The 18,625-nt window shown below is 34.4% G+C and overlaps 1 protein-coding gene across 1 annotated transcript in view; it reads left to right on the plus strand.

Annotated features, from left to right (window-relative positions):
• LOC131153753 (subtilisin-like protease SBT5.3) overlaps window positions 1-17,005 on the plus strand; it is a 29,452-nt gene extending 12,447 nt beyond the window's left edge. The window contains exons 3-12 of the mRNA XM_058106198.1: window positions 7,478-7,593; window positions 7,683-7,780; window positions 7,878-8,045; window positions 8,450-8,546; window positions 8,956-9,481; window positions 13,797-13,894; window positions 15,063-15,305; window positions 15,634-15,745; window positions 15,957-16,176; window positions 16,294-17,005. Coding sequence (XP_057962181.1) covers window positions 7,478-7,593; window positions 7,683-7,780; window positions 7,878-8,045; window positions 8,450-8,546; window positions 8,956-9,481; window positions 13,797-13,894; window positions 15,063-15,305; window positions 15,634-15,745; window positions 15,957-16,176; window positions 16,294-16,880 — 2,265 coding nt within the window. The 3' untranslated portion in view covers window positions 16,881-17,005. The remainder of the gene's footprint in view (window positions 1-7,477; window positions 7,594-7,682; window positions 7,781-7,877; window positions 8,046-8,449; window positions 8,547-8,955; window positions 9,482-13,796; window positions 13,895-15,062; window positions 15,306-15,633; window positions 15,746-15,956; window positions 16,177-16,293) is intronic.
• The last annotated feature ends 1,620 nt before the right edge of the window (window positions 17,006-18,625 follow it).

Raw genomic sequence — 18,625 nt, forward strand, 5'->3', positions numbered from 1 at the left:
CATGACATGACACTCTTACATTGTATTGAGTAAAGAGAGGAGCAACAAGTTATGCAGGAGGTACATGAGGGGATTTGTGGTACACATGCAAGTGGACATTCATTGGCTCAAAATTTTTTTAGGTTTGGATATTATTGGATGACCATGGAGAGGGACTGTATAAGATACGCAAGAAAATGTCACAAATTTCAGATGTACAAGGATTGTATACAAGTCCCACCATTTCAACTCCATGTGTTGTCCACACCATGGCCTTTTTCAGCTTGGGACATGGATGTGATTGGACCAATAACCCCAAAAGCAAGCAATAGTCATCGATTTATCTTTTGTAGCCATTGATTATTTCACAAAGTGGGTGAAGGTAGCTTCCTATGCAAATGTTACCCAAAATTTGATTAGTAGTTTCATTCGTAGGGAGATAATATGTAGATATGGGATTCGGAAAAAATAATCTCAGATAATACCAAGAATTTAAACAATGAGGTGATGACAAAGTTGTGTATCTTGTTCAAAGTCAAACATCATAATTTAGCACCTTACCAACCTCAAATGGATGGATTAGTTGAAGCATCTAATAGGAATATAAAAAATATCTTGGGAAAGATGACATATACTTATATAGATTGGTATGAGAAGTTACCTTTTGCTTTGTTGACATATAAGACAACAATTGATACTTCTACCGGGCAACTCCTTATTCGTTAGTATATGGAATGGAGGCAGTTGTTCTAGTTGAGGTCAAGATTCCATCTTTGCGGGTTCTGAAGGAAGTAAAATTTGAGGAGGCAGAGTAGGTAAAAACAAGATGTGATCAGCTAATCTTATTGAGGAGAATAGGTTGACTGCTTTGGTTCATAGACGACTCTATCAAAGATGGATGATGAAAGCTTTTAACAAAAAGGTGCACCCTTGACAATTCTAAGAAGGTGATTTGGTTTTGAAGAAGATTTTGCCAATCCATAGTCATCCTCGTGGAAAATGGACTTCAAATTATGAAGGACCTTATGTTGTTAAGAAGACCTCTTTAGGAGGAGTATTGCTATTAGCTAATATGGATGGAAATGATCTACTACATCCTGTCAATTCAGATGCTGTAAAAAAATATTTTGCTTGATGTATTGTGTACCTCTTGATGATATCAATGAATTAACAATATTGCTTAACTTTCTATGCTAAATAATGATTAGTGTCTTATGGGTATAATAATAGTGTTCTGATCAAATGATGGGTGACCATCTTTGTAACACCCCAACCCTGAGGGGCTTGGGATATTAACTTTTTACTACTAATTTATAGCGGAAGCAAAATAAACTCAATTGTTATTAAACCAGAGCACTAATTATCCATATTATAATCATTTATTTCAAAAGAAGAAAAATTACACAAGCATAAATATCTGACATCATACTAATATTTCTAAACAAATCTTTATTTTTCTATCCCCACCCGTATGCTTGTTAAGCTTGATTTCCAACATGCTCTTCAGAGTTATCTGAAATAAAAATATGGTTGGAGTGAGACGACGCTCAGTAAGTAAATAAGATTATTATTAGTGTGTGGCCAAAATGAGTTTTTTTAAAAATTTCGTAAAATAATATTTAATATTATAACTTCAAAACTATCTCTAGAATAAATATAATTTTAAAAATTTCTGCATAAAACTTTTACCATCAACTATAACAGTAAAATTTTTTAATCATATACTATAACTGTTAAATTAAACTTTTAACTTTAAAATTGTATAGTATTTAATGATAAATATACATATACTTTTCCTTATACGTTTTCTTTAAATCGTCATTTAAGCACTAGAATAATCCTTTTCATGTAAACTTACACTTTTCCTTCAAATCATCAGTAACTTCGTACACGCAATTAACTATGTATAAACATATATTATAAAAACCACCCTTAGACCTATTTGTCGTAAGTCATGTTTACCCCCATGACTGAGTTGTGCGGTCCGAAGACTGGACTTAGCTGGCTGGCCGACCAAACTAAATCAACGTACGTAAACTTTAAGTGATATTTTCCTTATTAAGTCCTGGTCCGGAGCTAGGTGTGCACTCAGGAGAAATCCACTAACATAAATAACCACTCTGTAAACAGTGTGAGTGCACTCTGATTCGTATAAACTTTAAACTGCAGTACCGAGCATCTGTAACTTTGAACTTGCTTTGCCATAAGGGGTTTTAAAAACCATCTTATTATAATTTATGCAATTTAAAATAATCTCGTAAAAATCTCATCTTTACTCATATTTTCATAAAAAAAATGCAACGTACAAATAAACTCATGCCACACAATTTTTGTGTTAAAAATATATATAATTTTTGTTTCGAATAAAAAGAAATGCTGAAAATTTACCCGAGAGGATTAGAATATTTCTTAACAAAAAAATAAATAAATGCAAGTATATTAAAGATAGAACTGGTATAATTAAATATGCGTAAAAAATAAACTTATGAAAATTTTATGGAACTAACTAACATAATTGAAATTTATTTACAAAATAAACTCGGGTATGAATTTTAAATAAAAAAAACTAACATAATCAAAATTTACTTACCTTCTTCTTTTACTGTGTGCTACGAACACAATAACTATCTTTAAGAAATGAGAGCGGAAAGAGTGGGTGAGTGAGAACTTACTCAAAATTCTCTCTCCACCACAAATTCTTTCACTCACTAATCCTTATCTTCCTTGGAAAATTGTTGTGAAAAATGAAGGTTGAGAGCTCCCTATTTATAGGAAAATTTTGGGGAAGAAATGAAATTTATAAAAGTGTGGGGAGATGGGTGAAATTATAATTTTTTTAAAATTAAAGAATGGGCAAGGGATGGGCAAGGTATGTGTTGAGTATGAGATGAGGGTGGAGGCCATGTGGGAGTGCTTGCCACCATTCCCATTAAATAAATTTTTAATTAACTACTTACCTAATTAATTAATCAATTAGTTAATTAATTATTTTATTATTTTTCTTAATCATTATTATTATCATTGTTATTACTTTTAAACTATTTTTAGTATTTATTTATTTTTGAACAAAAATTAAATTTAAATTTTGAAAACTCATGTGGGCCCCACATGGTCTTGTGGGTCCCATACAACTTCGAGACTCGAATGGATCCTACGTAATTCGAATAACTCTTACACGATTTTATGCATCCTACATAGCTTTGAGACTCGTGTAAACCTCCATACGGCTTCGGGACTCATGTGGACCCCACACAGTCTTGTGGGCCCCGCATAGGATACCTATATTATTATTATTTTATCATATATTTTTACAAATTATATCAGTCAAAACATTATTTTATGTACTTATTTACGTATATAAACAGTGTCTTGTGGCTCCGGGACTCATGTGGACCCTACATAGTCTTGTGGGCCCCATATATGATACCTATATTATTATCATCTTATTATGTATTTCTACAAATTATGTCTGTCAAAACACTATTTTATGTATATATACTTATTTACGTGTACGAACAGTGTCTATCCTGTTTATCTTATGAAATTCCATTTTGACTTGGCCGACCTCTAGGGAGCGACTGAGCCGCAATGATCTCTGAGCACTTGCTTAGACAAGGTCTTTCTTAGGCATCAAACATGGAATCAAGGATCTTACAGAAAAACACTTCTGTGTTGATATTAACTCAATGACCATTTTTATTTTTTTATTATTATTGTGCTTTAATCATATATATATATATATATATATATATATATATATATATATATATTTGGGTCATCACAATCTTTGGCTAACCAATATACCCAAAAAACCAAATAATGTATTGATTTCCCATTTGGCAACTCATCTGAGCCTGGATTTTGAACTAACTTTTTTCTTATAGTCAATTTAACAAAAATTCATCCTAGGTTCGGGTCTCCTAGTGTCAAGTGATTCGTTAGAGGTAATGGTTATTGCCAAAAGGATAACAGACCATCTTTTTGCTATCCAGAAGAAGATTTAAAAGGAAATTTTTTGTTAGCACTATTGAGCCTAAAAAATTTATTTCTTGAATACACCGTCAAAGGATCAACCCCTAAGCTGAGCCAATTTCAAGAAGATTGACATAAAGCCCCAAGTGAGTTCCAAATAAAAAAGGGAAACCAAAATCCATCCACATAGGGAAAAATAAAAGATGAAGTAAAAAAATGATGAAATAAAAAATGAGGGACATGCTTCATAAGTGATCTTTGGTTAATGTTTCCCTACTAAAGTTGATGAATTTGAGTCTTATTAAATCTTTTTTTTCTTTAGCCCATACCACTAGCCTACATTATGGTCTAAAATGAAAGTCCTGATGATGACCTGATTAGCATGTGCTAATACCTCGAATGAATTGTCAAAATCAATAGAGTTTGAACTATGTTATGACCTGATCATAATAAGGTACGTAGACAGTTTGTTCAAAGAACAAGTTCAGTCAACCTTTTACACCATTAGGGGCATAAACATCATTTTGGGGAGGGGGTTTTTGAGTTTTAGTTTCCCTATTCTTTTGGAAACCTGTATCCTTAACCTACATTTTGTCTTGTGTCTTAAAGTCCTCCCTAAGATTGGAATATTGATCAAAATACCCAATAAGACATTGATTGCAATTCAGGATGGAAAGGTTAGAATGGGTTATAGAACACAAATCAAGATAGTACTTTTGGAGTTAATCAAAGACCATTAAATTCAATTTTGGGATAATTTATTATTAATTAGGTACTGTTCGTAGGACAGGCGTGTAGAGGGTACTGATATCTTCCCCTCATATAACGGAACTCTCGATCCCAAATATGATAAAAGCATACTGAGACTACTAGTACCTTGGCATAAGTTTAGTCTAAAAGACTAATCAACAAGTAGTTATCAGGTGAGCTAACCGTACCTAGGTAAATAAAAGGTTAGTGGCGACTCTATTCAACTTTTAATATTTATTTCTCGCCATTCTAGACCCTTCTCCGGGATGCTGCGACAATAGTTAAATTACCTGCATTAATTCTTAGTGAGTGAAGTTAATCATAATATCAAATTGCGTGACTTGAATGTGGTAAAACTTTTTAAAAACACCCAATTATCCTCCCTTGAGTGGTTTATATGGATAAAAAATTATTGATTTTTTTATTAATAACCCAAAAGCCAAAACTGAAATGACTCTTTGGATTGATGAAGAAGATAGAAAAGAAATTCACAATAAGCAAACTGGAAAAGGTGAACCCCGTTAATAAGGATGAGAAGGAGGATGGTACTACTAATGAATCAAAACTAAAAGTAGATCTATTGCATTCTTTGACATCGACCCTTGCTCATTCACTCTCCCCCAATGTACCCTATCTTCTGTATGATGCCCTAACTTCTTCGATCCTTGATTATAATTATTGCACTATCATTTAATTGAGTATATTAATTATTTGCACACTATTGCTTAATTATTGCATGTTGGTGCTATGAAGTTAATCTTCTAAGGCTGGTGATTATTAGTTTATTTAAGGTCACACGATATGTATATGTGCGAGTGCATGTGGAGAAAGAGAGATGCAATATAGGTGTTCTAGTCTAGGTATAATATAGGATATTTTGTGTATGTGTATGTGCACGCGCGTGTGTGTGGAGAGACAGAGACACAATATAAGCGTTCAAGTCTTGGTATATATATGTGGGGAATTTTACGTGTTTTTTAAATTTTAGTTTTTAAAAGTGTATGTAATTGGGTGGATTAAAAGTACGACAAACATATTTTTTCAGATCTGTTTGATCTTGGAACACCAAAAAGTTGTCTACTCACTTGTACTCAATTTATTGTACATGGAGAGGCAGGGGGAAAAAATAACCTGATTAATTGTAGTTAAAAGTTGTAGAAAAAATAATTTGAAAAAATTTGATTAATTTATTGATAATACACGCCCTTAAATCAAAGTTAGTTATCAAGGTCGATCCATTGCATATGGAAAAAAAAAAGTTTGACCAAAAAATTAAAAGATTTAGAAGATTTGATTTGAATAAATTCAATTAATTTATTGAGAATACGAATCTTCAAATAAATCTTAGTTCATTATTAGGTCATTCTAACATTCAAGTAAATCTATTTTCATTATTTAAAGTATTTTCTTCAACAAGTACCATATAGTACGGAATTTTTTTAAAAAAAAATATTTTTTAAAAATTTATATATTTTTTAAAAATTTATTTTCTTCAACAATTATTACTTGTTAATTCCTTGTATACCAATAGCATTTGCATGAATTACATTTCCAGAATTAAGACAATATTATTATTATTATTATTATTATTATTATTATTATTATTATTATTATTATTATTATTATTATTATTATTATTATTATATCCTACCTAGCTACAAATTAAATCTCCCAGTCTATTGATTACGTTTTTGTCAAAAAAGTGTTAATCTAGCTATCAAAAAGCAACCTACTCTCAATATATAATCAATACTTAACTTTTTTTGGGCTGCCTTTTGACAGTAAGAATCAAATTAAATCAAGTTAGTTTATTCGTAAATAAAATTCTTAATCAAAAGTATGGATCATATCCCTCAAATCAATAGTTCCCCATATATTATTTTCTTCAAAGAAAAATTAAAAAATATTACAGATCGGTTGGGGGGTTGATGCCTCCTGCCTATAGTTCGTTTTTACCCTTTTTTGTTTGTAAAAAGAAGGAAGTTGCATTTGAGGGCGTAGATTCCGAATCTTGAATCCAAGATTAAATATGAGTGAATTTAGACTAATTTTAATATAATATATATTATATTTTTTTCAAATCCAAGACTGCGTCAAGATGAGATAAGAAAACACTTTGCAAATTGAGAAAAAAATTTTGAAGTATTTTTTGAGTTTTACTTTTTTAATTAATGCACGTGGTTTGCTATTATCTATCAAAGGGAACATGATGATAAGTGTTTAGGGAACTCATTCATTTTGACTTCTTGATTTATGCAAATTTGTATGGCTCTTTGTGCACATGAATTCCGAATTTGTTGCATGATGCATGCAGAATCCCAGTCCCGCCAATTGAGTTGGAGAATAAATAAACATGTGTATATATATCTATGAATTTTTGGTTCAGTAAAAGTTTTTTGGTCGTTTTTTCTTCCTTACAACTAGACTAAATCAAAAAGAGCTAGAGACCTACAGGCTGCAGTCTTTTATATATATAAAGGAAGAGGAGGAGGGGATCAGTCTGCATGTTGATGTTGATGAAGAAGATCAGGAAAGAGAGAAACTGAGATAGGGACCAATTATGAAGGCTAATTCTTTGTTTCTGTTAACGCCAGTGCTGTCTCTGATCTTCTCAGCGTTGCTAGCAGCAGCTGCTGACAAAAGGGCAAGCATTCATTTCTCAACTCTCTACCATTTATTTATATATCTCTACTTTCTTGATTCCTTCATTAATTCATAAGCTTCTCTGATTTGCCATTATAATAAATATACTAATATTCTTTTTATTTAATCGCAGTCATATGTGGTATACTTAGGGGGGCACTCGGGCGTTGGGAAAGCTTCTGAATGGGATGCCCATGCAGCTGCAGTCGCCGATTCCCACTACCAGCTTTTGGGTTCTTGCTTGGGAAGGTAAAGTTAATTAATTGTGCATATTCATGTAGGAGTAGATGATTTTTTTAATTATTATTAATATGAATGTGTACAATGAATGTATGTAGCGTGGAGAAGGCAAAGGAAGCAATTTTTTACTCTTATACAAATTATATCAATGGTTTTGCTGCAGTCCTTGATGACCAGGAAGCGATTGCCCTCTCTGGTATATGAGCCTTATATATATATAAGTGAAGTTGGAATGGTTATTTATTTGTTTTCTTCTTTAATACGTTTGTTTATATATATTTTCATGGGCACAGAGCATCCAAAAGTCATATCTGTTTTTAGAAATGAGAAGAAAGAATTGCACACGACAAGGTCATGGAAATTTTTGGGATTAGAGGGAAGCAGAGGGGAGATTCCTACTGATTCTGTTTGGCCCAAGGCCAATTTTGGGGAAGATGTCATCATTGCAAATCTTGATACGGGTAATTAACTCAGTATTGATCCTTTTGTTGATTAAACTACACTAATTAATCAGTAATTGTTCACTAAGTCCTGAACTTCTTTATATGTTTAGGCTTTGTCCTGAAAAATCTTAGTGAAAGGAAAGGGAGATATGAAGGAGTTCGCTTTTCATGTTTGGTTACCAAGAAAAATAAGAAAGAAAACAAAAAGTATACTAAATCAGTTAACAAAAATATGATAATTAAACTAAACTTTGCTTCTTTTTGATTTTTTCCTTCTTGATAATTAATTAAAGAGAAACACATGCAAAAATTGAAGGGATTTTATTTTGTGTTTTTGCTTATTCGATATTTCACCCCCCCCCCCCCCCCCTTTTTTTTATGAGTTATGATGAATTGGAATAATGAAGATTAATGCAATGTAGGGGTCTGGCCAGAGTCCGAGAGCTTCAGTGATGAAGGCATTACTACACCCATACCAAACAAGTGGAAAGGGTCCTGTGATGGACTTCAATGCAACAGGTTCACTTCCTCCTAATCTTTTTTATCTCATTCTATAATACTTACTATTAATTGTGGGTACACAATATGCCTCACTCATATTTTTAAATATGTTATTTCTAAATTAGAAAATAATGATTTGTAAATCTTGTAATCAAATGATAACTCATAAGATCAAGCTTATTTTACAAAAAAATATGGAATAAAATAATGCGAGTTGAAAGTTACTTCCTCCTCTCCTAATTTGTAATATAAATACATATTTTACTTTTAATCGAGATTGTTAAGTAATTAATCAAAAAATATTTTTTAATATTATAGTAATCCATATCTCTTAACGAATTTTCCCAATAACTTCAAAAAATTACAAATAATACAATTATGGATTTGGTTTTCTTGATCATCACTTGAATCGATAAATTAAGTGTAGGAAGTTGATTGGAGCAAGGTACTTCAGCAAAGGGTTTGAAGCTGCCCTGGGTCGACTCAACTCCTCTAACTTTTCCCCTCGTGATACTGAAGGCCATGGTTCCCACACCTTGTCCATTGCTGGCGGCCGCTTTGTCTACCCTGCTAGCCTTTTTGGCTCTGGCTATGGAACCGCCAAGGGCGGTGCTCCACTTGCCCGACTTGCTACCTACAAGGTCTGTTGGTTTGCGGGATGTTTCGATGCTGATATTTTGGCCGCCTTCGACGTAGCCATCTACGATAGGGTTGACATCCTCTCTCTCTCTCTCGGTTCTATTGGCTCTAATGATTACTTTTCAGATTCTGTAGCCATTGGCTCATTCCATGCTACCCAACATGGGATTTTGGTGGTTTGCTCTGCTGGCAACGAAGGACCCAATCCCAGCACCGTTACAAATGTGGCACCATGGATCCTCACTGTCGGAGCCGCTACCATTGATAGAGATTTTCCTTCTTATGTCGTTCTCGGTAATAACAAGAAATTTAAGGTTCGCGTTCTATCCTTACTCACCTTACTTGTTTTGCTCATTATTCCATCCTTGGTTCTCCTCCTCAATTGATGAGTGCTATTAAGCACAACCCACATATAGGTTAGGCAAAAACATATTATGACTTAGACCTAGAAAAGCAAGTAAGGTTTCATGTTGCACTAAAGAAGCTATAGACTGAATCAAACCTAGCAAAACAAGAATTGGCTTTGGTAATTTTAATTGGGCCTAGGCTAGTGTAATAATTTTATTGGTTTTTACTTTTGTCCTTTCTAATTCTCACTATTTTTTGGCTTCCATTTAAAAATTCATTTGTTGCAAAGAAAAATTAAAAAAAAAAAAAAACTATAAAGCAAAGGTTATGTCTTCCCAAGTCCCCATTGCATCTCCATTTCCCCATACTTATAGGGGCATACCCTATGCTTAATGCCTCATGTAGATGCCCAATTTTGCCTGGCCATTATATAGCAAAATTTGGGTTTTTTTAACCCTATTTTCATATCATTTTTAGGCTTATTAAGGTGGTCTTTGTTTTAAAAAAAATATGGGTGTCGTCTTAGGTCTTCCCCCAAGAACGATCCCTCATTTCACTCACCTCGCTAGCCATTTTTTCAATTATATGCATTAAAGTGTCTTTTTTTTTAACAATAATTAAGGTTTTCATTAAGACAATCAAATAATACAAAAAATAAAAATAAAAAAAGATAAGTACAAAAAAAAAAAAATAAAGAAAAAAAAAAAAACAAAAAATACTAGCTTCTCAGGTCAACTCTTCCAATCTTGAAAACCTTCACACACAAGGACAGATGCCTAGGTTATAAAGGGCCCAACTTGGCTTATTTTGGAATTTAAAGCCTAATTGGGCTTATGTGGGGAAGTCAAGTCCATTGTGGACCTATGCCAAACCCCATTTCCCCCAACCTATTTCCACCTAAGCCCCAAATATCTTAAAAGACTTAACCCCCCTAGCCTACCTGCAAAGCTGTTTTCCCTCCTTCTCCACTATAGACTACACTTGCTCCACTACTCTTTGCCCCACCACCTTGCCTCCCATGCCAACCTAAACATATCTAGACCCCTTACAATCTTGTCCCTCCCTCCCTAGCCTATAAATAGAGGGAGACCTAAGAAAGCCAAAGGGGGAAACCACTTGGGTTGTAGCATAAAAAAGAGGAAATAGAGAGAAAGAAAGGGAAAGTTGAGAAAGGGGAACTATGTTGAGGCAGAGAGGAGGAGCAGGAGAAAGAAGAAGAAACGGGGAAGAAGAAAGGAGTAAGAAAGAAGAGGTGAATCAGAAGAGGAGGAAGAAGCACATCAAAAGAGGACTTTTGGAGACCAAAGGTAGGCTCCCCCACTTTCCCCTAGATATGTTTTCTTTCAAGTATATTAATATGCTCTCCTACATTTGGTTTCAATCCTAAAATCTCAATTTCAGATCCCCAAAAATCTTAGTTTTAGAGACCCCTAAATCCCTAGACTAGTGCCTTTGAAATCCCTAGCAAGAGACCCCTAAATCCCCACCAAGAGACCTTTAAATCTCCATACTAGTGCCCCTGAAATCCCCCACCAAGAGACCCCTAAACTCCCAAACAGGGCCACAAAAATCCCCTAAAAAAACCCTTGGAAAAACCCCTAAGGCAGACCCGATTTTTGACATGGATCTAAGAAGCCCAAACCCGAAAACCCAGGTCAAAATACCCAGATCTAGGTCAAAGGATCCAAATCCATACACCCTGACTCGACCTAAGGACTTAGGTAAACTTAACCCAAGTCCAAGTCAATAGACCCAAAACCCAATTTGGATCCAATAACCAAGGTCTGACCCATTTACCTAGACCCAAGTCAGTGCTGGCCTAGGTCCCCTTTGACCCACCTACCCGAGACCGAGGCTAGTTTTGACCTGGGTCAATTACCCTGACTCAGCCCTAGCTAGTCCAAGCTTAACCTAGACCTAGACCTAGACCTAAACCCCTCCTAGACCTAGCCCATTTCTCTGGCCTAGTCCCAAATCAAGCCCAATTGGGCTTGACTTGCACAACCCCAAAACCCATAGCCCCATTGGGCTTGTTAAAGCCCAAGCTCCCACAAGACCACTCCACTCTAGCCCATTCCCAAACCCTAACTACATATTTGACCCATTCAAAAAAGAAACAACATCTAGCCCTACTTGTTAAAGCCTATTCCCCCACAATCAACCCCTAGCCCAACCATCTTAGGGCCTAATTGAGCCTTACCCAATTAAGCATGTCCTAACCTATCCCCCATGGCCTAACCTAAATTAAACCAAGACCCAAACAGAACTAAACTCTAACTAGATCCCTAACCTAACCTAACCTAGCCTCTGCTAACTCTAGTCAACCTTGAACCCAAACCCTTGTTTGGCTCAGGAGAATTGGTAAGAAAATCCCCAAAAAAAAAATCCACAGTAGACCCAACGAACACACAACATGTTCATATATTTTATCTTTCCTATTATGTGTGCATGTGCCTGTATGATTGTGTGTGTATGCACAAGTCTTGAAAAATTCTAGAAAATAGAGGAAAATTATAAAAAATAAAATAAAAATTGGGACCATTTTTAATCAATTTTGTTCACCTTTTGTGGCTTCCCTTATGTAGTTTGTTTATGTTATGTCTTGTTTGCTGCATGATCATGTGTTTTATCTTTCCTCTTATATGTGTTTGTGCATGTATGATTGTGTGTGTGCACACTCCCATGAGGAGGAATTGAATGAATTAGGGTTATGTAATCCCCAGTTATCACTTGAGGGGTGAGAAGTCTAATAAAATCACTTTGGGTTCATATGACGGTGATTCTATTAGACTCCTTGATTTATGTTCATTGTTTTGCATACCTTGTGATTTACATGCTTTTGAATAAATGTTTGCTTTTATGGATTGCGTGTGTCATTTAAACAAACTTCCATAATAAATTTTCCTTTGAACTTAGTGGTTATATCTTTGCATGCCCTCGAGGAATCAGAGGCGTGAGGATATTGTCTTTCACAAGGCCTCCTGATCTTTAAAGGTCGGGTAAAAGAAACTCCCCCTAATTTACAATAAACTCAATAAGAAAATAATATTCATTGGGATCATTGGGGGTTGTGCTGTCGCACGTCTTTGGAGATCCCGAGGTGAGCGTAGCTTTTGATTCTCACAAGGTTGCCTCATATATTATGGGCTGGTTATTGAAATAAAGGGGAAGAATTTGAGTATTGATCAGTTATTTTTTGAAGATAATCCTAGGGTAATCATGTTCCATCCTTTAGGTGGATATAAAAGGGTGTTAATACCTTCCCTTTGCATAACCTTACTCCCAAATCCAACTTGATTACACAAACTATTGACTATCGGTTTCCTTAAACCTAGGAATAGTTTAGAGACCAACAAATTGGTAACATTTTTAATAGGTGTTCTAACCTCACCTAGGTTAAAAATAGGTTAATTTCAAGTCTACCATTCGGTCGAGGTGACATAAAGATTCGACCCTTGTATTTCAGGAGTTGACCCCCTTTGGGACGTCGAGACACCCCAAAGCAACACAATCAATGCTACAAAGTGCTACCTATAAGATCCTTGACAGTTGCATGAGGACCCAAATCAGTCGAACTACCAAATGCCTTATTGCATTTTGTGGATTTTTTAATTTAATCAAAATTTAAAATTTTAATCTTCTTAAAATTGTTATTTGTATTTTCATGTGCCTTCCATAAACATAATATTTTTCCCATCATCCTACAATTGACATATTTTCCTTCTTAACTTTTTTTTTTTTTTAATTTGCAATATTTTGTGCTTGTATCAACTTTAAAACGTATAATTTCATTTTTAAAATATTGATATCATTTTGGAGTGCTTGTGCTTTTTAAATGTTTTCTATACTTCTCATGCTCTGAAAACCCTAAAACACTACTTCCAATGTAAGATTTGCAAATCACTATCGTAATTCTCCTTTTTAGCTAGAGTTACTACTTTCTTTTAAAAAATAAAAATAAAAAAGTTATATATTGTGTGAAATCTGACAAAAATGGTTTGATTTGGTGAAAAACTATGAGAATTCAAATGAATTATGAACCCTCTCCCACTCCCAAAGTATATATATATATATATATATTCTTTTAATAATTCTTTTTATTAAGGATAACCAAAAAAGAAGTAGGCAAAAATACTCAAAGCAAAAGAATTCACTTGTAATTCCATCCATTGCACGCAACATTGTTTAATTTTTAAATGAACTGAATTGAACAGAGTGATTCCACTTGCATGTGCCACAACATTGATATGCTTTATTTGTTACTTTTTATTTTGACCTCAGGGAGTGAGCTATATCACCAATACTCTCCCAATCAAGACATTTTATCCTTTAATACAGTCTGTGGATGCTAAAGCTACCAATGCTTCAACCATAGAAGCGTAAGTAAAGACTCAAACACATTCTCTTTTTTCTTTTGTCAAATTTCTTAATACAATATTGACATGTTGAGAATTCTCTTACGACAATATAATCTCTTTATTTTGCAATTGTAAATAGATATTACTTCATTTCCTTTTAAAACAAACAAAGGAAATCATTATACCTCATAGCCTTATGATTGATTGTCATTAGCGGCCATCCAAAAAAGACGACTTAGAGGAATTTGGAAAGAATATTAGGCAACTTGCTAATATATATATGTACTTCATTTCTTTTTAAAAACAAAGTTAGAAAACTATGTTGCTCAACTTTATGGCTGATTATTATTAGAGACCATTCTAATGCCAGAATAATTGAGATGATGAGAGGAATTTGAAAACAATATTAGGCGCCTTAATTAAGGAAGTATTACATAAAATAATTTCGGTATTATCATTCTCCTTGAGTCGATGTTCGTAAATATTATACAACTTGTTAGTCATAATCAAATGTCAGCATACTAGTAAAGAAGTATAGGTTTCAAGATCCATTGTTCGTGCATAGTGTCATAGTCTACGATCTCAAACTCCCCCGTGTGATTTGAGTAATGAGTTATAGGCCTTTCACATGCTTTTATAGTTAAGGGTGACAAGTCAAGTCAATGGGTTGAGTTTGGTTTAGCTTGTTAACAGGTAAGGCTCAAATTAGGTTTGGATTTGGGTCAATTCATTTATAAATAGGAGTGTAAAGCATAAAACCGAACCCTTCCCATTAATTACCAGATTATAAAAGATATCCATTAATAAATATATAATACTTTTATTTTAAACTTTTATTTAATATTTCAACAAATATATATATGATTAATTTTTTTTAAAGTACATATTCTCTTTAAATTTCAATAAATTTGAGTTAACCTTTTTTCTTAATAAAAAAATAGTACTTATTTTGACTATTTATTATTTTTCATTTAATATTTTAAGAAACATGAATTAAATTTTTTTTTTTATAAAATAATATTTATAAGTTAATATTGATTGCATACCTGAATCAAATCAGATTAACTCGTTAAATAAATGAATTAAATTTAAATTGATTTTATTATAAACAGATCATCAAACCTTAAATCTAAATAGCATTATGAGCCTTGGATACATAATTACGCTTGCACGCTCTTGAATGTGGCAGGCGGCTTTGTGTTGTTGGATCCCTTGACCCAACAAAGGTGTCAGGGAAGATTGTGCATTGTTGCCGCGGTGGAGTTACTCTGGCCTATAAAGCATTTGCTGTTGCTCAGGCCGGCGGCATTGGCATGATACTATCTAATCAATTTTCCAATCAATATACGCCTCCTCTACCCCACATCCTGCCTACTTCACATGTCTCCACCGCTGATGGGCTTGCCATTTCATCCTACATCTATGGTTCAGAGTAAGTTCTTGCCTATGGATCTAATTTGGGTTGTTGGATCAATACCTATCAGTAACAGTTGACTTCTCATGCATTAAAATGAAATGAATAAGTAGATTGATTGATGTATAAATGGGCAGGGTGATAAATGGATCAAAATATTTTATAAGAATGGGTCATGAATGAGTAAGTGGGTCACTAATAATCTGACCAATTTTCATTCAAACCTATATATCTTGATCCATACGTGCCATTTAACATATTTAATCATGACATACAGTTCGTTTTTCAATATGCACCTCTTGTTTCTGTGTTTGAGGCTTCTTTTTTTTCCTCCTTCCAACTTCAGATCGCCAGTGGCCTATATTATTGGAGCAACTGAAATCGATATAATACCAGCACCTATGGTACCTCGTTTCTCGTCAGTTGGACCTAACAACATCACTTCAGAGATTCTCAAAGTTAGCATTTTACCAGCCCTAATTCATGTCAAACACTTGGTTAAGTAATTAAAATGTGTCTGTAATACACAATTCATGCTCTTACGGCGCAAAATATTTGATGGCCTTTCATGTTTTTACTTGTTATTTAATTAGTCGCATAAAACTAAAAAATACAATGCACGTACATTGTCCACCTTCATTATATTTAAAGCTAAATTTCAATTTTCAGCCGGATGTCACTGCGCCCGGAGTGTCTATTCTAGCTGCATTCTCGGAAGCACCAGGCCTAGGTCCTACTTTTATTCCATTAGATCAACGTCGTGTCCCGTTCAATATTCTTTCTGGAACTTCAATGTCATGTCCCCATGTTTCTGGTGCTGCTGCCCTTGTAAAAGCCATTCATCCCGGTTGGAGCCCAGCGGCCATCAAATCTGCGATCATGACCTCTGGTCGGTACTCGCTTCTTTTTCTCTTGCTTTCTTTTCTCTTTCCCCCTTTTCTCCGTTTTCGCCATTTATTACTCTATCAATAGCTCTTGGATGTTGCAACATGCATTACTGTTCCAGCCAGAACCAAGGCCAACGCGAGAGAGCCAATGATGAATGAGTCTCTATCAGTGGCAAACTTCTTCAGCTATGGTGCAGGGCTAATTAGGCCCAATCGGGCAGCGGACCCAGGCTTGGTCTATGATCTAGGTACCCTTGATTACTTGAACTTTCTATGCGCCATTGGTTATAACGCAACCAAAATGTCAATATTCATGGAGGGAGACAATAAGCCATTCACATGCCCTCCAAATGCCACTGCGCCTACAGATCTGAATTACCCATCAATTACCATCCCTGATCTCTCTGGCAAGAAAATGGTGTACAGAACAGTCAGGAATGTGGGAGATCAAGGCAGCACCACCTATACTGTTCGTATCAAAGAACCTGCAGGAATATTAGTTAAGGTTGAACCAGAGAGTCTGAGGTTTGAGGAGGTGAACCAAAAGCAAATGTTCACGGTGACTGTGGAGCCGAAGAAGGAAGATGGCGCAGTTGCAAGAGATGATGAGAGCGGTGACTATAGGTTTGGAATGATTATATGGTCGGACAGGAAGCATTCAGTGAGGAGCCCTCTTGTGGTCGGCCTGAGCAACAAAAAAGACTGAAGTGAAAGAAACTCCATGTTGTTTCAATGTTCATAAAAGTCGTTTCATCCTTTTAATTTGGTGTATGTGGTCTCAGAATCATATCTATAGCCCATAATAAATAAATAAAAATTCAAATAATCTACTTAATTGTTGTGCATTAGCAAGTAGCAACTTCACTTCAATCCAAAAAACATACTTTTGTTTTACATTTGAGGATTTAAGTTTTGTGTGCATTTAAATTTTTTTTAGCCCCTAGAAACTGCTTGCTTAATTGCAATCACAGCCATTACGAGGATGCACAATCCTGCTTGAGAATAATAAATTGAAGAAATTAATTTGAGAATTCCAAGTTGGAACTTGAATGGAATTCCCTTATGCTGGAAATTCAAATACAAGAACATATGTATCAGACAGCTATGTTGTATTTCACATACAAAAACAGAGAGAAACTAACTGTGCAAGGGCTCATCTTAAAGTTGGCATTGAATTCAACAAATTCTAGTATAATTAGATTGAAATCGCTTATTTCAGGAAATTTTTTTTTTTTTTTTTCAAATTCTAGTATATATTATGTATGTAGTTAGTCAATTGAATATCTTTTTAAATTTTGTTAGATTTTTATTTTTGTTACTTGTCATCTATTGTCCAACAATAAAATATGTACATAAAATATTATGGAAACATTTGACTTGGGTTATATGCTAGTTAAGTGCATTTTTAATTTTTTTTTTTGGGTGTATTTTCTACTTGAAATTGTGATTACTATCCTGTGAATATAATTTTGTTTGCTCCTATGAATTCCCAAATATGCAATATCATAATAGTGGTTATCTGATTCATTGGGTAACTGATAAGGTGGGGAAAAGGGTCTTGAAGGAGAAAAGAGATTGAATATGGCAAATGAGTGTAGTAAGAAAAAATGTGTGTACCTTGCTCAGTGTACGCACCTAATTTTATCCGAACTTTATATAGCAAAAATGACTACTAACTTTTTCAAATCGGAAAGTAATTTTAAGAGGTTTTCTAAGTTTGCCTTCTAACAATCTCTTCTAATTTTCTAATACTCACCTTTTCGAGCTAAAATATAAATATGTTTATATTTTTTTTACATCATATTACAAAATTCATGAAAACCACAATTCCATATATTAGAATACATCAGAGAGAGAGAGAGAGAGAGAGAGAGAGAGAGAGAGAGAGAGAGAGAGAGAGAGAGAGAGTGGTTCCCAGCCCATCTTCATTCTTAGGCTTCAATTCCTGCACCTGCACACACAAAAGCCCAAGATTAAATTAGTTTCAGCCCACAGAAATTTAAACTAGCCCATGTAATTTAACCCAATCCCTTATTTAATTAATTTTTCTTGCAGCCTCAATCAAATTTGGCAGCAACCTACATGCTGCTGCACCAATTGCCCTAACCCCATAGCCCTTTGCTGCCTGTAGCAAATTTTGTAGCAGAATAGCTGCCCAAGAAACCCAACTGTAGGCTGTCAATTGAAAAAGCAAATTAGAGAGGGAAATCCCTCATTAAAAGCAATAGCATGACTGGCCAATGAAAAAGTAGATTGCTGATTTTGTTGAATTTGGTTTAAATGTTTAGGGGCAAGTACATAAAAGGCAGTGCTGACAATGCTCAAAAAGGGCTCAAATTTGCATTGTTAAATTTTGAATGGTATAGATTTTTAAGCTTCAAATATATTTGTTAGCCTCAATGGCCACATGATTCTAATTGTCGTATTTTGATGATTTTTAAGTCACTAATT

The sequence above is a fragment of the Malania oleifera genome, chromosome 4 (genome assembly GCF_029873635.1).
Source record: "Malania oleifera isolate guangnan ecotype guangnan chromosome 4, ASM2987363v1, whole genome shotgun sequence".
NCBI classification, from domain to species: domain Eukaryota; kingdom Viridiplantae; phylum Streptophyta; class Magnoliopsida; order Santalales; family Ximeniaceae; genus Malania; species Malania oleifera.